General features: G+C 44.0%; 1 protein-coding gene across 3 annotated transcripts in view; it reads left to right on the forward strand.

Annotated features, from left to right (window-relative positions):
• LOC139552572 (leucine-rich repeat and calponin homology domain-containing protein 2-like) overlaps window positions 1–18,195 on the forward strand; it is a 119,323-nt gene that overhangs the window by 86,329 nt on the left and 14,799 nt on the right. For all 3 annotated transcript variants that reach the window (XM_071364428.1, XM_071364429.1, XM_071364430.1), the window contains one exon: window positions 7,021–7,127. In XM_071364428.1, the coding sequence (XP_071220529.1) occupies window positions 7,021–7,127 (107 nt within the window). The remainder of the gene's footprint in view (window positions 1–7,020; window positions 7,128–18,195) is intronic.

Raw genomic sequence — 18,195 nt, forward strand, 5'->3', positions numbered from 1 at the left:
TAAGTATTCAACCACGATGTTATGGCAAGCCTAAATAAGTTCAGGAGTATAAATGTTCTTAACAAGTCACATAATAAGTTGCATGGACTCAGTCTGTGTGCAATAATAGTGTTTAACATAGTCATAAACAAATATCTAATCTCTGTATCCCAAACATACAATTATCTGTAAGGTCCCTCAGTTGAGCAGTGAATTCCAAGCACAGATTCAACCACAAAAACAAGGGAGGTTTTCCAATGCCTCGCAAAGAAGGGCACCTATTGGTAGATGGGTAGAAATATAAAAAGCAGACATTGAATATCCCTTTGAGCATGGCGAAGTTCTTAAAACTTCTTCGAGATCGGTGTCCCTTCCATGGGATGGTTGAGCTAACGTAGGCTAATGCGATTAGCATGAGGTTGTAAGTAACAAGAACATTTCCCAGGACATAGTGTCACACCCTGACCTTAAAGATCCTTTTTATTCTCTATTTTGGTTAGGTCAGGGTGTGACTAGGGTGGGTAGTCTAGTTTTTTCATTTCTACGTAGGCCTGGTATGGTCCCAAATCAGAGGCAGCTGTCTATCGTTGTCTCTGATTGGGGATCATATTTAGGCAGCCTTTTTCCCACTGGGTTTTTTGTGGGATCTTGTTTTTGTGTAGCTGCCTGTGAGCAGCCCAGAACGTCACGTTTCGTTTTCTTCTGTATTGTTTTTGGTGAGTTTCATATTTATTAAACATGTGGAACTCTAAGTACGCTGCGCCTTGGTCCATTCATTCCAACGATCGTGACACATAGACATATCTGATATTGGCAGAAAGCTTAAATTCTTGTTAATCTAATTACACTGTCCAATTTACAGTAGCTATTACAGTGAAAGAATGCCATGCTATTGTTTGAGGAGAGTGCACAATTTTTAACATGAAAAAATATTAATAAACAAAATTAGGCACATTTGGGCAGTCTTGATACAAATATTTTAACAGAAATGCAATGGTTCATCGGATCAGTCTACAACTTTGCACATACACTGCTGCCATCTAGTGCCCAAAATCTAAATTACAACTGGGCTGGAATAATACATTATGGCTTTTCTTTTGCATTTCAAAGATGATGGTACAAAAAAATAAAACGAACGGTTGTTTTTTTCTTTGTATTATCTTTTACCAGATCTATTGTATTATATTCTCATACATTCCTTTCACATTTCCACAAACTTCAAAGTGTGTCCTTTGAAATGGTATCCTTACGGGGTTATTTACACTTTGGATGGTGTATCAATACACCCAATCATGACAAAGATACAGGCATCCTTCTAACTCACCGGAGAGGAAGGAAACCACTCAGGGATTTAAAACAGTTACAGAGTTTTTAGTGGCTGTGTTAGGAGAAAACTGAGGATGGATTGACAACATTGTAGTTACTCCACAATATTAACTTAAATGACATAGGGAAAAGAAGGAAGCCTGTACAGAGTAAAAAATATTCCAAAACATGCATCCTGTTTGCATTAAGGCACTAAAGTAGAACTGCTAAAAATGTGGCAAAGAAATTAACCTCATGTCCTGAATACAAAGTGTTATGTTTGGGGCAAATCCAACACAACACATCACTGAGTAGTATCCTTCATATTTTCAAGCACGATGGAGGCTGCATCATGTTTTTTGGGGATAAAAATAAACAGAATAGCACAGGCAAAATCCTAGAGGAAAACCTGGCTCATTCTGCTTTCCAACAGACACTGGGAGACAAATTCACCTTTCAGCAGGACAATACTTCAAAATGGCTGTTTCACAATGATCAGCAACCAACTTGACAGAGCTTGAAGAATTAAAAAAATAATAATGTGCACATATTGTACAATCCAGGTGTGCAAAGCTCTTAGAGACTTACCCAGAAAGACATGTATTGACTCAGGGGTGTAAATACTTATGTAAATTATACAGTTCTGTATTTCATTTAATACATTTTCAAACATTTCTAAAAACATGTTTTCACTTTGTCATTTTGGGGTATTGTGTGTAGATGGGTGAGGAAAAAATTATTTAATACATTTTGAATTCAGGCTGTAACACAACAAAATGTGGAATGAGTCAAGGGGTCTGAATACTTTATGAAGGCACTCTACAATGTCAACTGTGTGTCAAGCATGTGCCTCAGTGTTAGAGGTTGAATTTTCTTGTGGGAGGCTCTGTTTAAAAGTGCAATCTGTGATTGCTACATACATTTTTTGACTCTTCCAGGGGAATGCTATGATCCCTTATTGATGTCACTTGTTAAATCCTCTTCAATCAGTGTAGATGAAGGTGAGGACAGGTTAGAGAAGAATTTTTAAGCTTTGAGACAATTGAGAAATGGATTGTGTATGTGTGTCATTCAAAGGGTGAATGGGCAAGACAAACAATGTAAGGGCCTTTGAACAAGGTATGGTAGTAGGTGCCAGGCGCACTGGTTTCTGTCAAGAACTGCAACGCTGCTGGGATTTTCACACTCATCGGTTTCCCGTGTGTATCAAGAATGATCCACCACCCAAAGGACATCCAACCAACTTGACACAACTGTGGGAAGCATTGGAGTCAACATGGGCCAGCATCCCTGTGCAATGCTTTCGACACCTTGTAGATAGAGTCCATGCCCCAACGAATTGAGGCTGTTCTGAGGAAAAAAGTTGGTACAACGCAATATGAGGAATGTTTTCTTAATGTTTTGCAGTGGTGTAAAGTACTTTAAAGTACTACTTAACTCGTGCCCCGACAAATTGAGGCTGTTCTGAGGGCGGGGGTGCAACTCAATATTAGGAAGGTGTTCCTACTGTTTGTTTTACTCAGTGTATACCCATTAATTCTTGAAGAATAATGTATAAATGCTTCATGAGCTTAGTTCTACTGTCGTATTTGCTTTTTTACTCCATTGTTTGTAAACAATGTCATCGTAAACAAACACTGTATAGCCTCAAAACATGGTTAAAACTATCATTTTGATCTCATGGTCAGTCCTTGCATCCATAGCTCTGTCTATGAATTTGAGAGTGGTTACATTTCTCCAGCCCCATCCTTCAGCTGTTTACCAATTCAGTGGCAGGGTGACTGCTTTGTTTCAATCGCAGATTTCCCTTTTAACAAAATATAAAATAGAGAAGACAAACTATTAATGGGTGTCATAGATATTCAACAAACAGGAAAATGGTGTCCCTGTCAGAGTTGCAATCTGTCCTGCACTCCCGGTCAATCACTGGACCTTTGACCTTAGTTCCTGATTACTTTGTCTCTGTTGCCATGATAACAATGATATGTGAGACGACCTTCTCAACTCTCCTTCCAAGAAAAATGGTGGAGGAGTTCAGCGGAATTTTCATGGTATTTCACTATTAATAAATGGTTTACAAAATCTAAGCAATGTGGTGTTGAACCCACAGAAAGGAAACTAACATGCTGACCACACCGCCCGCGTCGTGTGCTCGAGCGTTGCAAAATAAATGTATACAACATGTTATTCAATCATTGCACCCACACTGCTCGCATGCGTCCATGAGCGTCTGCATAGCCAGGCGCTAAAATAGAACTTGGTTCTATTTGTGATGCTTGACGCGCTGCAAGTCCCGCCTCTCCCATCTCCTCATTGGTTCTTAGGAGCACATACTCATGGGCGTGATTGAAAGATGAACTGAGGTCCACACTCCAGTCCAGTTGATGGTGGAAATACACCTTAAAGTTGGTTGCCACCATATATTCCAAAGAAGAAGAAGCCTGAAGGAGGAGAGATTACTAGAAACAAACTCGGTTTAACTTTTTATGTGTGGATTAATTGTGTGGATTAGTTGTCAGAGTACAGGACCTTGTGCATTTCAGGTAAAATAACAACTCAATGTTTATATCCCAGGACAAATTAGCTAGCAACAGCAATCTAGCTAAATGAATATACACTGCTCAAAAGAATAAAGGGAACACTTAAACAACACAATGTAACTCCAAGTCAATCACACTTCTGTGAAATCAAACTGTCCACTTAGGAAGCAACACTGATTGACAATAAATTTCACATGCTGTTGTGCAAATGGAATAGACAACAGGTTGAAATTATAGGCAATTAGCAAGACACCCCCAATAAAGGAGTGGTTCTGCAGGTGGTGACCACAGACCACTTCTCAGTTCCTATGCTTCCTGGCTGATGTTTTGGTCACTTTTGAATGCTGGCGGTGCTTTCACTCTAGTGGTAGCATGAGACGGAGTCTACAACCCACACAAGTGGCTCAGGTAGTGCAGCTCATCCAGGATGGCACATCAATGCGAGCTGTGGCAAGAAGGTTTGCTGTGTCTGTCAGCGTAGTGTCCAGAGCATGGAGGCGCTACCAGGAGACAGGCCAGTACATCAGGAGACGTGGAGGAGGCCGTAGGAGGGAAACAACCCAGCAGCAGGACCGCTACCTCCGCCTTTGTGCAAGGAGGAGCACTGCCAGAGCCCTGCAAAATGACCTCCAGCAGGCCACAAATGTGCATGTGTCTGCTCAAACGGTCAGAAACAGACTTCATGAGGGTGGTATGAGGGCCCGACGTCCACAGGTGAGGGTTGTGTTTACAGCCCAATACCGTGCAGGATGTTTGGCATTTGCCAGAGAACACCAAGATTGGCAAATTCGCCACTGTGCTCTTCACAGATGAAAGCAGGTTCACACTGAGCACGTGACAAACGTGACAGAGTCTGGAGACGCCGTGGAGAACGTTCTGCTGCCTGCAACATCCTCCAGCATGAGCGGTTTGGCGGTGGGTCAGTCATGGTGTGGGGTGGCATTTCTTTGGGGGGCCGCACAGCCCTCCATGTGCTCGCCAGAGGAAGCCTGACTGCCATTAGGTACCGAGATGAGATCCTCAGACCCCTTGTGAGACCATATGCTGGTGCGGTTGGCCCTGGGTTCCTCCTAATGCAAGACAATGCTAGACCTCATGTGGCTGGAGTTTGTCAGCAGTTCCTGCAAGAGGAAGGCATTGATGCTATGGACTGGCCCGCCCGTTCCCCAGACCTGAATCCAATTGAGCACATCTGGGACATCATGTCTCGCTCCATCCACCAACGCCACGTTGCACCACAGACTGTCCAGGAGTTGGCGGATGCTTTAGTCCAGGTCTGGGAGGAGATCCCTCAGGAGACCATCCGCCACCTCATCAGGAGCATTCCCAGGCGTTGTAGGGAGGTCATACAGGCACGTGGAGGCCACACACACTACTGAGACTCATTTTGACTTGTTTTACGGACATTACATCAAAGTTGGATCAGCCTGTAGTGTGGTTTTCCACTTTAATTTTGATTGTGACTCCAAATCCAGACCTCCATGGGTTGATACATTTGATTTCCATTGATAATTTTTGTGTGATTTTGTTGTCAGCACATTCAACTATGTAAAGAAAAAAGTATTTAATAAGAATATTTCATTCATTCAGATCTAGGATGTGTTATTTTAGTGTTCCCTTTATTTTTTTGAGCAGTGTAGTTGGTTCAGAGTTCATTTTGATATTTCAACCCGCGTGTCCTGATCGCGTCTGGTGTGGGTGGACAAAATCAACATGCGCGTAATGGCGCACACTCTCGAGCAGTGTGGTCAGCATGTAAGGAGATTTCCTTAGAAGTAGTTATAGTATAATTAGTACATAATGCTATACACTGAGTATACAAAACATTAGTGGTGGAAAAAGTACCCAATTGTCATACTTGACTAAAAGTAAAGATACCTTAATAGTAAATGACTCAAGTAAAAGTAAAAGTCATCCAGTAAAATACTACTTGATTAAGTCTAAAAGTATTTGGTTTTAAATATACCTAAGTATCAAAAGTAAATGTTATTGCTAAAATTTTGTTAAGTATCAAAAGTAAAATAATTTCAAATTCCTTATTAAGCAAACCAGACAGCACCTTTTTCTTGTTATTTTAATGTGTGGATAGCCAGTGGCACACTCCAGCACTCAGAAATAATTTACAAACGAAGCATGTGTGTTTAGTGAGTCCGCCAGGTCAGAGGCAGTAGGGATGACCAGGGATGTTCTCTTGATAAGGGCGTGAATTGGACCATTTTCCAGTACTGCTTAGCATTCAAAATGTAACGAGTACTTTTAGGTGTCAGGGGAAATGTATGGAGCAAAAAGTACATTATTTTCTTTAGGAATGTAGTGAAGTAAAAGTAAAAGTTGTCAACTTTTTATATTTAAGTACAGATACCCTGAAAAACGTGTTAAGTAAAAATACTACTTAAAAGTACTACTTAAGTACTTTACACCACTGCAAAACATTAAGAAAACCTTCCTAATATTGAGTTGTTCCTCAGAACAGCTCAATTCGTTGGGGCATGGACTCTATCTACAAGGTGTTGAAAGCGCTGCACAGGGATGCTGGCCCATGTTGACTCCAATGCTTCCCACAGTTGTGTCAAGATGGTTGGATGTCCTTTGGGTGGTGGACCATGTTGACTCCAATGCTTCCCACAGTTGTGTCAAGTTGGTTGGATGTCCTTTGGGTGGTGGACCATGTTGACTCCAATGCTTCCCACAGTTGTGTCAAGATGGTTGGATGTCCTTTGGGTGGTGGACCATGTTGACTCCAATGCTTCCCACAGTTGTGTCAAGTTGGTTGGATGTCCTTTGGGTGGTGGACCATTCTTGACACAGACAGGAAACTGTTGTGTGAAAAACCCAGCAGTGTTGCAGTTCTTGACACAAACCAGTACGCCTGGCACCTACTACCATACCCCGTGTAACTGATGGTTATGGATGAAGACAGTCATGAAAATAACTGTCACAACTGTTTTTAAACAGGGTTTCCCATACTCTTGTCAAAATTGCATGACCATCACAGCCCTAGTCTGAACATTCCAAAGTTACAATTATTGTTGGAAGGAAGATTGTGAGTATGATCAGTAAAAAGTCTCGACTCTGATCTCATCTCTGCAGGGCTCAATGGTATTCCCAGAGGTCCATTGTTTGAAAGTTCCCTAAATGTGTAATTTCAGTGATTTCTGTAGGTCACAACCTATATGTTTCTTATATGTTGGTGTAGCGTTCTGTCGAAGCAGCCGTCAAGAGTCGTCAGACCCCAGTTTCACCATGAGGAGGAAGATGGAACACCTGAGAGAGGAGATGGAGCAGATTGGCGTCCTACGGCAGGTCAGGACACTCCGAAAACACCAGATGACAAACAATGACTAAGACCAACACCAATAATAATCATTTGGGGGGGGGGGTGCTTATATTTGTCCTGTTATACACGTGTGTGTAATGTATGTTATTTTATTTTGCATATCTCAACTCCCCCTGAGGCACCCGCAGGGAATGGGGTCACGGCCAGGCTCGCCATTGTAGAGCGCCCCTGGAGCAATTAGGGTTACGTGCCTTGCTCAAGGGCACACCGGCAGACTTTTTCACCTTGTCGGCTCCGGTATTCGAACCAGCAACCTTTTGTTTACTGGCCCAACGCTCTAACCTTGAGTAATCCGATTAGACTTGCAACAGTCCTTTTCATTCTAAACTAAATTGACTGAATCCTTTATAAAATATGTGTCAAGAGTTTTAAGAACAATCAGCAGCTATTCATCAGGTGTGAACAAATGCCTATTGTATTGGCAGTGTTGACAGGAGAATGTATTACTGTAATTCTAAGATGTTTTCCTCATCTGATGAGACTTGAATGGGCTATTTCATGTTTTCCTCAGAATTCCCGACGTGTCACTACTTGTTCTTCCAGACAGCTACAGGTAGCGTTGGGCTTTCGACAGCATCCCAGTGGGGCCCTCAGGGCTCCCCAGAAGCATGCACATTGCATGCCCACATTTATATGGAGCTGTGGAGTGAAATAGTTTAAAGAGTTTTGCCAAAAGTTTTGGACTTATTGTGGTTTGGTGTGACCTAACATAATCGTTTGTAGTGCTTTCGCTGAAAAGCATATTTGAAATCGGACACTTTGGTGGGATTAACAACAAGATTACCTTTAAAATGGGATAAGAAACATGTATGTCTGAGGAATTTTAATTTTTAGATTTCTGTTGTTTGAATTTGGCGCCCTGCACTTTCACTGGCTGTTGTCATATCATCCCGTTACCGGGATTGCAGCCATAAGAAGTTAACAAACTATAGTTTTGGCAAGTCGGTTAGGACATCAACTTTGTGCATGACACAAGTAGTTTTTCCAACAATTGTTTACAGACAGATTATTTCACTTATAATTCACTGTATCACAATTCCAGTGGGTCAGAAGTTTACATACACTAAGTTGACTGTGCCTTTAAACAGCTTGGAAAATTCCAGAAAATTATGTCATGGATTTAGAAGCTTCTGATAGGCTAATTGACATAATTTGAGTCAATTGGTGGTGTACCTGTGGATGTATTTCAAGGCCTACCTTCAAACTCTGCTTGACATCATGGGAAAATCCAAAGAAATCAGCCAAGATCTCAGAACAAATTGTAGACCTCCACAAGTCTGTTTCATCCTTGGGAGCAATTTCCAAACGCCTGAAGGTACCACGTTCATCTGTACATACAATAGTACGCAAGTATAAACACCATGGGACCACGCAGCCGTCATACCGCTCAGGAAGGAGACGCGTTCTGTCTCCTAGAGATTAACGTTTTTGGGGGGCAAGTGTAAATCAATCCCGGAACAACAGCAAAGGACCTTGTGAAGATGCTGGAGGAAACAGTTACAAAAGTATCTATATCCACAGTAAAATTAGTCCTATATCGACATAACCTGAAAGGCCGCTCAGCAAGGAAGAAGCCACTCCTCCAAAACCGGCATAAAAATTCCAGACTGTGGTTTTCAACTGCACATGGGGACAAAGATCGTACTTTTTGGAGAAATGTCCTCTGGTTTGATGAAACAAAAATTGAACTGTTTGGCCATAATGGCCATCGTTATGTTTGGAGGAAAAGGGGGGATGCTTGCAAGCCGAAGAACACCATCCCAACTATGAAGCACGGGGGTGGCAGCATCATGTTGTGGGGGTGCTTTGCTGCAGAAGGGACTGGTGCACTTCACAAAATAGATGTTTTCATGAGGAAGGAAAATTCTGTAGATATATTGAAGCAGCATCTCAAGACATCAGTCACGAAGTTAAAGCTTAGTCGCAAATGGGTCTACAAAATGGACAATGACCCCAAGCATACTTCCAAAGTTGTGTCAAAATGGCTTAACCTCTCTAGGGTACGTGAGACGTTAGCGTCCCACCTCGTCAACAGCTAGTAAAAGTGCAGGGCGCCAAATTCAAAACAACAGAAATCCCATAATTAAAATTCCTCAACATACATGTATTTTACACCATTTTAAAGATACACTTGTTGTAAATCCAGCCACAGTGTCCGATTTCAAAAAAGCTTTACGACGAAAGCAAACCAAACGATTATGTTAGGTGAGTGCCTATTCACAGAATAACAGAGAGAGGAGTCACAAAAAGCCGAAATATAAATACAATTAATCACTAACCTTTGATGATCTTCATCAGATGACACTCATAGGACTTCATGTTACACAATACATGTATGTTTTGTTCGGTAAAGTTCATATTTATATCCAAAAATCTGAGTTTACATTGGCGCCTTACGTTCAGAAGTCACAAAACATCCTTTGATTTTGCAGAGAGCCACATCAATTTACAGGAATACTCATAATAAACATTGCTAAAAGATACAACAGTTATGTATGGAATTTTAGATGCACTTCTCCTTAATACAACCGCTGTGTCAGATTTCAAAAAAGCTTTACGGAAAAAGCAAACCATGCAATAATCTGAGTACAGCGCTCAGAGCCCAATCAAGACACAAATATAGCCTCCATATTATGCAGTCAACAGAAGTCAGAAGTAACAATATAAACATTCACTTACCTTTGATGATCTTCATCAGAATGCACTCCCAGGAATCCCAGTTCCACAATAAATGTTCGTTTTGTTCGATAATGTCCATCATTTATGTCCAAATTCCTCCTTGTTGTTCTAGCGTTCAGTACACGTTACAAACTCACGACGCGCGGGCAGGTCCAGCGGAAAGTACTGACGAAAAGTTAAAAAAGTTATATTACAGTCCGTACAAACATGACAAACGAAGTATTGAATCAATATTTAGGATGTTTTTAACATAATTCTTCAATAATGTTCCAACCGGAGTATTCCTGTGTCTTCAGAATTGCGATGGAACAGAGCTCGCTCTCACGTGAACGCGCATGGTCAGAGCATGTTCCGGTCATGGCAGAGCTGACTCAATCCTCTCTCCTTCGGCCCCACTAAACAGTAGAGGCATCAGCCAAGGTTCTAACGACTGTTGACATCTAGTGGAAGCCTTAGGAAGTGCAACATTACAGATATCCCACTGTATCTTCAATAGGAGCTGAGTTGTAAATCGACCAACCTCAGATTTCTCACTTCGTGGTTGGATTTTTTTCTCTGATTTTTGCCTGCCTGATGAGTTCTGTTATACTCACAGACATCATTCAAACAGTTTTAGAAACTTCAGAGTGTTTCCTATCCAAATCTACTAATACTATGCATATTCTAGCTTTTATGGCTTTGTAGCAGGCCGTTTACTCTGGGCATGCTTTTTATCCGGACGTGAAAATACTGCCCCCTACCCCAAAGAAGTTAAGGACAACAAAGTCAAGGTATTGGAGTGACCATCACAAAGCCCTGACCTCAATCCTATAGAAAATGTGTGGGCAGAACTGAAAAAGCGTGTGCGAGCAAAGAGGCCTACAAACCTGACTTAGTTACACCAGCTCTGTCAGGAGGAATGGGCCAAAAATCCCCCAACTTATTGTGGGAAGCTTGCGGAAGGCTACCCGGAACGTTTGACCCAAGTTAAACAATTTAAAGGCAATGCTACCAAATACTAATTGAGTGTATGTAAACTTCTGACCCACTGGGAATGTGATGAAAGAAATTAAAGCTGAAATAAATCATTCTCTCTACTATTATTCTGACATTTCCTAACTGACATAAGACAGGGAATTTTTACTAGGATTAAATGTCAGGAATTGTGAAAAACTGAGTTTAAATGTATTTGGCTAAGGTGTATGTAAACTTCCGACTTCAACTGTATATACAGTGTATATATACTTATTAGGTACACCAATCTAGTATGTTGGTCCATGCTGACGCAATGGCATCACGCAGTTGCTGCAGATTGGACGATGGTACGTTCATGTTGCGAATAGCCTGTTCCATCTCATCCTAAAGATGCTCTATTGGGTTGAGGTTTGGGGACTGAGCAGGCCACTCAAGTAAACTGTGGTCGTCTGCTGCAATAGCCCATCCGTGACAAGGATCGACAAGTTGTGTTCCGAGATTCCGTTCTGCACACCACATACTGCACTGTTATTTGTATGTTTGTAGCCCACCTGTTAGTCTGCATTCTCCTTCAACCTCTCTTATTATCAACGATATCTTTTCGCCGACAGGACTGCCGCTGACTGGATGTTTTTGTTCACTATGACACTACAAACTTAGCACACCTATATTTGGAGAGTTTCTCCCATTCTTCTCTGCAGATCCTCTCAAGCTTTGTCAGGTTGGATGGGGAGCGTTGCTGCACAGCTATTTTCAGGTCTCTCCATGAGATGTTAGATTGGGTTCAAGTCCAGGCTCTGGCTGGGCCACTCAAGGACATTCAGAGACTTGTCCCGAAGCCACTCCTGCATTGTCTTGGCTGTGTGCTTAAGGTCGTTGTGCTGTTTGAAGGTGAACCCCAGTTTAAGGTCCTGAGTGCTCTGTAGCAGGTTTTCATCAAGGATCTCTCTGTACTTTGCTCTGTTTATCTTTACCCCGATCCTGACTAGTCTCCCAGTCCCTGCCGCTGAAAAACATCCCATCATCATGATTCTGCCACCACCATGCTTCACCGTAGGGATGGTGCCAGGATTCATCCAGACGTGACGCTTGGCATTCAGGCCAAAGAGTTCAATCTTGGTTTCATCAGACCAGAGAATCTTGTTTCTCATGGTCTGAGAGTATTTGCCTTTTGGCAAACTCCAAGCGGGCTATCATGTGCCATTTACTGAGGAGTAGCTTCCATCTGGCCACACTACCATAAAGGCCTGATTGGGGGTTCTGCAGAGATGTTTGTCCTTCTCCCATCTCCACTGAGGAACTCTAGAGCTCGGTCAGTGACCATCGGGTTCTTGGTTACCTCCCATTGAAACAATGTGTGTGCGTGCTTTCCTGCGTGCGTTCGGTCCTCTGTAGCTCAGTTGGTAGAGCAATGCCAGAATAGTGGGTTCAATTCCCAGGACTAACCATGAGTTAAAAAGTTATGCTTGCATGACTGTACTGTTTATGGATCCCCTGTCATTTCTGCCAAGGCAGCAGCTACTCTTCCTGGGGTTCAGCAAAATGTATGCATTTATATAACATTTCAAAAACATGACAATATATTTCGCAACAGATTTCTCAACACATTAAGTGTATGCCCTCAGGCCACTACTCTACTACAACATTGTATCTACAACACAAAATCCATGTGTACATGTGTTTTTAATGCGTATGTTATCATGTGTGTGTGTGTGCATGTGTCTCTTCACAGTCCCCACTGTGTGTGTATTTTTATCTGCTTTTTAAATCTGATTTTACTGTTTGCATAAGCTACTTGATGTGGAATAGAGTTTCATATAGTCATGGCTCTATGTAGTACTGTGTGCCTCCCATAGTCTGTTCTGGACTTGGGGACTGTGAAGAGAGCTCTGATGGCATGTCTTGTGGGGTATGCATGGGTGTACGAGCTGTGTTCTAGTAGTTTAAACTGATAGCTCAGTGCGTTCAACATGTCAATACTTCTCACAGATACAAGTAGTGATGAAGTCAATCTTTCCTCTACGATACTTTGAGCCAGGAGAGATAGACTTGTATTTCATGTTAGTTCTTTGTGTACATTTAAGGGCCAGCCGTGTTACCCTGTTCAGGGCCAATTGTAATTTTCCTAAGTCCCTCTTTGTGGCACCTGACCACATGACTGAACAGTAGTCCAGGTGGGACAAAACTAGGGCCTATAGTAGAGGTCGATTTTTTTTAAATGTATTTGTAATAATGACAATTACAACAATACTGAATGAACACTTATTTTAACTTAATATAATACATCAATAAAATCAATTTAGCCTCAAATAAATAATGAAACATGTTCAATTTGGTTTAAATAATGCGAAAACAAAGTGTTGCAGAAGAAAGTAAAAGGGCAATATGTGCCATGTAAGAAAGCTAACGTTTAAGTTCCTTGCTCAGAACATGAGAACATATGAAAGCTGGTGGTTCCTTTTAACATGAGTCTTCAATATTCCCAGGTAAGAAGTTTTAGGTTGTAGTTATTATAGGAATTATAGGACTATTTCTCTCTATATGATTTGTATTTCATATACTTTTGACTATTGGATGTTCTTATAGGCACTTTAGTATTGCCAGTGTAACAGTATAGCTTCCGTCCCTCTCCTCGCTCCTACCTGGGCTCGAACCAGGAACACATCGACAACAGCCACCCTCGAAGCAGCGTTACCCATGCAGAGCAAGGGGAACAACTACTCCAAGTCTCAGAGCAAGTGACGTTTGAAACGCTATTAGCGCGCACCCCGCTAACTAGCTAGCCATTTCACATCGGTTACACCAGCCTAATCTCGGGAGTTGATAGGCTTGAAGTCATAAACAGCGCAATGCTTGAAGCATTGCGAAGAGCTGCTGGCAAATCGCACCAAAGTGCTGTTTGAATGAATGCTTACGAGCCTGCTGGTGCCTACCACCGCTCAGTCAGACTGCTCTATCAAATCATAGACTTAATTATAACATAATAACACACAGAAATACGAGCCTTAGGTCATTATATGGTCGAATCCGGAAACTATCATCTCGAAAACAAAACGTTTATTCTTTCAGTGAAATACGGAACCGTTCCATAAGCCTAAATATTCCTGTTACATTGCACAACCTTCAATGTTATGTCATAATTAAGTAAAATTCGGGCAAATTACTTCGCAACGAGCCAGGCGGCCCAAACTGTTGCATATACCCTGACTCTGCGTGCAATGAACGCAAGAGAAGTGACACAATTTCACCTGGTTAATATTGCCTGCTAACCTGGATTTCTTTTAGCTAAATATGCAGGTTTAAAAATATATACTTCTGTGTATTGATTTTAATAAAGGCATTGATATTTATGGTTAGGTACAGTCGTGCAACGATTGTGCTTTTTTCGCAAATGCGCTTTTGTTAAATCATCCCCCGTTTGGTGAAGTTGGCTGGCTTTGTTAGGAAGAAATAGTCTTCACACAGTTCGCAATGAGCCAGGCGGCCCAAACTGCTGCATATACCCTGACTCTGTTGCAAGAGAAGTGACACAATTTCCCTAGTTAAAATAAATTCATGTTAGCAGGCAATATTAACTAAATATGCAGGTTTAAAAATATATACTTGTGTATTGATTTTAAGAAAGGCATTGATGTTTATGGTTAGGTACATGTTGGAGCAACGACAGTCCTTTTTCGCGAATGTGCACCGCATCGATTATATGCAACGCAGGACACGCTAAATAAACTAGTAATATCATCAACCATGTGTAGTTTAATCGGTCGACCTCTAGCCTGTAGGACCTGCCTTGTTGATAGTGTTGTTATGAAGGCGGAATAGCACTGTATTATGGACAGACCTCTCCCCATCTTAGCTTCTGTTGCATCAGCATGTTTTGACCATGACCACAACTTGCTCAATTTCCACATTTAGGGGTCAGTGAATGATTTGTCCCAAATACAATGTGTTTAGTTATTTTTTTTCTTGCCACCCATTCTGAAGCTGACTGCAGCTCTTTGTTAGGTGTTGCAGTAATTTCACTTGCTGTGGTATCTGACGTGTATAGTGTTGAGTCATCAGCATACATAGACACACAAGCTTTACTAATAGCCAGTGGCAGGTCATTATTAAAAATTGAAAAAAGTAAGGGGCCTAGACAGCTACCAAGGGGGAATCCTGATTCTACCTGGATTGTTATGGAGAGGCTTCCATTAAAGAACACCCTCTGTGTTTTGTTAAACAGGTTGTAGTGGTATTGTTAGAGAGGGGTAAAGATAAAGATTTTGTTGGTGCGCCAAGTAGGTATTAACCATGCCGAAAGGTAAAGAGTAGGATAGATAGAGTAGCTGTAATAACGGAGCTGTGAGTCGGGAAGCAGATGCAGGTGAAACGTTTAGTAAAACAACAAAACCAGTAACGAGACTATTCCATAATGCTACACGCCGGTAAACAAGAGCAATACCAACTGGTGAGAAAACATGTAAAGGCGTCTGTGTGTAGCTGGTGAGATGAGTCAGGCGCAGGACAGCAGATATAAGTAATAAAATACTTTACTCAAAATTTCAAACATAACACGTAATATACACGGCCACACAATACGGACCACAATACAACAAACAATCACTCACAAATAAAACATGTAGAACAGGGGGTTAAATAATAAAAAAGTAATTGAATAAGTGAAGCCAGGTGTGATAAGACAAAGACAGAACAAATGGAAAATGAAAAGTGGATCGGCGGTGGCTAGAAAGCCGGTGACGTCGACCGCCGAACGCCGCCCGAACAAGGAGAGGAACCGACTTTGGCGGAAGTCGTGACATTACCCCCCCCTTGACGCGCGGCTCCAGCAGCGCACCGACACCGACCTCGGGGACGACCCGGAGGATGAGGCGCAGGACGATCCGGGTGGAGACGGTGGAAATCTCGTAGCAACGAAGGGTCCAGGACGTCCTCCACCGGCACCCAGCATCTCTCCTCCAGACCGTACCCCTCCCAATCCACGAGGTACTGAAGGCCCCTCGCCCGGCACCTCGAGTCCAGGATGGCTCGAACAGCATACGCCGGGGCCCCTTTGATGTCCAGAGGGGGCGGAGGAACCTCCCGCACCTCAGCTTCTTGGAGTGGACCAGCCACCACCGGCCTGAGGAGAGACACATGGAACAAGGGATTAATGCGATAATCTGGGGAAGCTGTAACCTGTAGTTTACCTCGTTCAGTCTCCTCGGGACTTTAAATGGCCCCATAAAATGCGAACCCAGCTTCCGGCAGGGCAAGCGGAGGGGCAGGTTCTGGGTCGAGAGCCAGACCCGGCCTCGCTGCGAACACCGGGGCCTCGCTGCGGTGGCGATCAGCGCTCGCTTTTTGCCGCCTCACGGCCCGTTGTAGGTGCACATGGGCGGCGTCCCAGGTCTCCTCCGAGCGCTTGAACCATTCGTCCACCGCAGGAGCTTCGATCTGGCTCTGATGCCACGGTGCCAGAACCGATGCCATGGCGCCCACTCCCCCGGCCGGTCCTGGCAATATGACCGCAGAAACCTATCCTGATTTACTCTCTCCACCTGCCCGTTACTCTCGGGGTGAAAACCTGAGGTAAGGCTGACCGAGACCCCCAGACGTTCCATGAACTCTCTCCAGACCCTGGACGTGAACTGGGGACCCCGATCAGAGACTGTCTTCAGGCATAGTGCCTGTAGGGCCGTAGGTAGACCGGGCAAAGGGAGGAGATGGCAGGACTTAGAAAACCGATCCACAACGACCAGGATCGTGGTGTTGCCCTGTGAGGGAGGAAGATCCCTCAGGAAGTCCACCGACAGGTGAGACCACGGCCGTTGTGGAATGGGTAGGGGTTGTAATTTCCCTCTGGGCAGGTGCCTGGGAGCCTTGCACTGGGCGCACACCGAGCAGGAGGAAACATAAACCCTCACGTCCTTGGCCAAGGTGGGCCATCAGTACTTCCCACTAAGGCAACGCACCGTCTGACCGATGCCAGGATGACCAGAGGAGGGTGACGTATGGGCCCAATAGATCAAACGGTCGCAGACAGCGACGGAACGGACAGGAGCCCAGCTGGACACTGGGGGGGAGTGGGCTCTGTGCGTAACGCCCGCTCAATGTCCGCGTCCAGCTCCCACACCACCGGTGCCACCAGTCAGGAGGCTGGAAGTATGGGAGTGTGATCCATGGACCGCTCCTCTGTGTCATACATCCGGGACAGTGCGACTGCCTTAGCGTTCTGGGAACCTGGTCTGTAGGATAGAGTGAAACAAAACGGGTAAAGAACATAGCCCACCTTGCCTGGTGAGGGTTCAGTCTCCTCGCCGCCCGGATGTACTCCAGATTACGGTGGTCAGTCCAGATGAGAAAAGGGTGTTTAGCCCCCTCAAGCCAATGTCTCCACGCCTTCAGAGCCTTGACAACAGCCAACAGCTCCCGGTCCCCCACATCATAGTTTCGCTCCGCCGGGCTGAGCTTCTTCGAAAAGAAAGCACAGGGGCGGAGCTTTGTTGGCGTGCCCGAGCGCTGAGAGAGCACGGTTCCTATCCCAACCTCGGACGCGTCCACCTCCACTATGAACGCCAAAGAGGGATCCGGATGAGCCAGCACGGGAGCCGAGGTAAACAGAGCCTTCAGGTGACCAAAAGCCCTGTCCGTCTCAGCCGACCACTGCAACCGCACCGGTCCCCCCTTCAGCAGTGAGGTAATGGGAGCTGCTACCTGACTAAAAACCCCGGATAAACCTCCGGTAGTAGTTGGCAAACCCTAGAAACCGCTGCACTTCCTTTACCGTGGTGGGAGTCGGTCAATTACGCACGGCTGAAATGCGGTCACTCTCCATCTCCACCCCAGATGTGGAAATGCTGTACCCTAGGAAGGAGACAGACTGTTGGAAGAACAGACATTTCTCAGCCTTGACGTACAGGTCATGCTCAGTCGACCAAGCAGCCTGCGCACCAGGGACACATGCTCGGCGCATGTAGCGGACTATATCAGAATGTCGTCGATATACACCACTACACCCTGCCCGTGGAGGTCCCGTAAAATCTCGTCAACAAAGGCCTGGAAAACTAATGGAGCATTCATCAACCCGTACGGCATGACGAGGTACTCATAGTGCCCTGAGGTGGTACTTAATGCCGTCTTCCACTCGTCCCCTTCCCGGATATGCACCAGGTTGTAAGCGCTCCTGAGATCCAATTTTGTGAAGAAGCGCGTCCCGTGCATTGACTCGATCGCACTGGCGATGAGAGACAGCGGGTAGCTGTACCTCACAGTGATCTGATTGATCCCTCAATAGTCAGTACACGGGCGCAGACCCCCATCCTTCTTCTTCACAAAAAAGAAATTCGAGGAATTTCATTCTTCTGACTCCATTCTTCTGGTGAGTGATTCTGTAAAGACGTCTGTGTGTAGCTGGTGAGATGA

Source organism: Salvelinus alpinus, chromosome 24 (assembly GCF_045679555.1).
Source record: "Salvelinus alpinus chromosome 24, SLU_Salpinus.1, whole genome shotgun sequence".
NCBI lineage: Eukaryota > Metazoa > Chordata > Actinopteri > Salmoniformes > Salmonidae > Salvelinus > Salvelinus alpinus.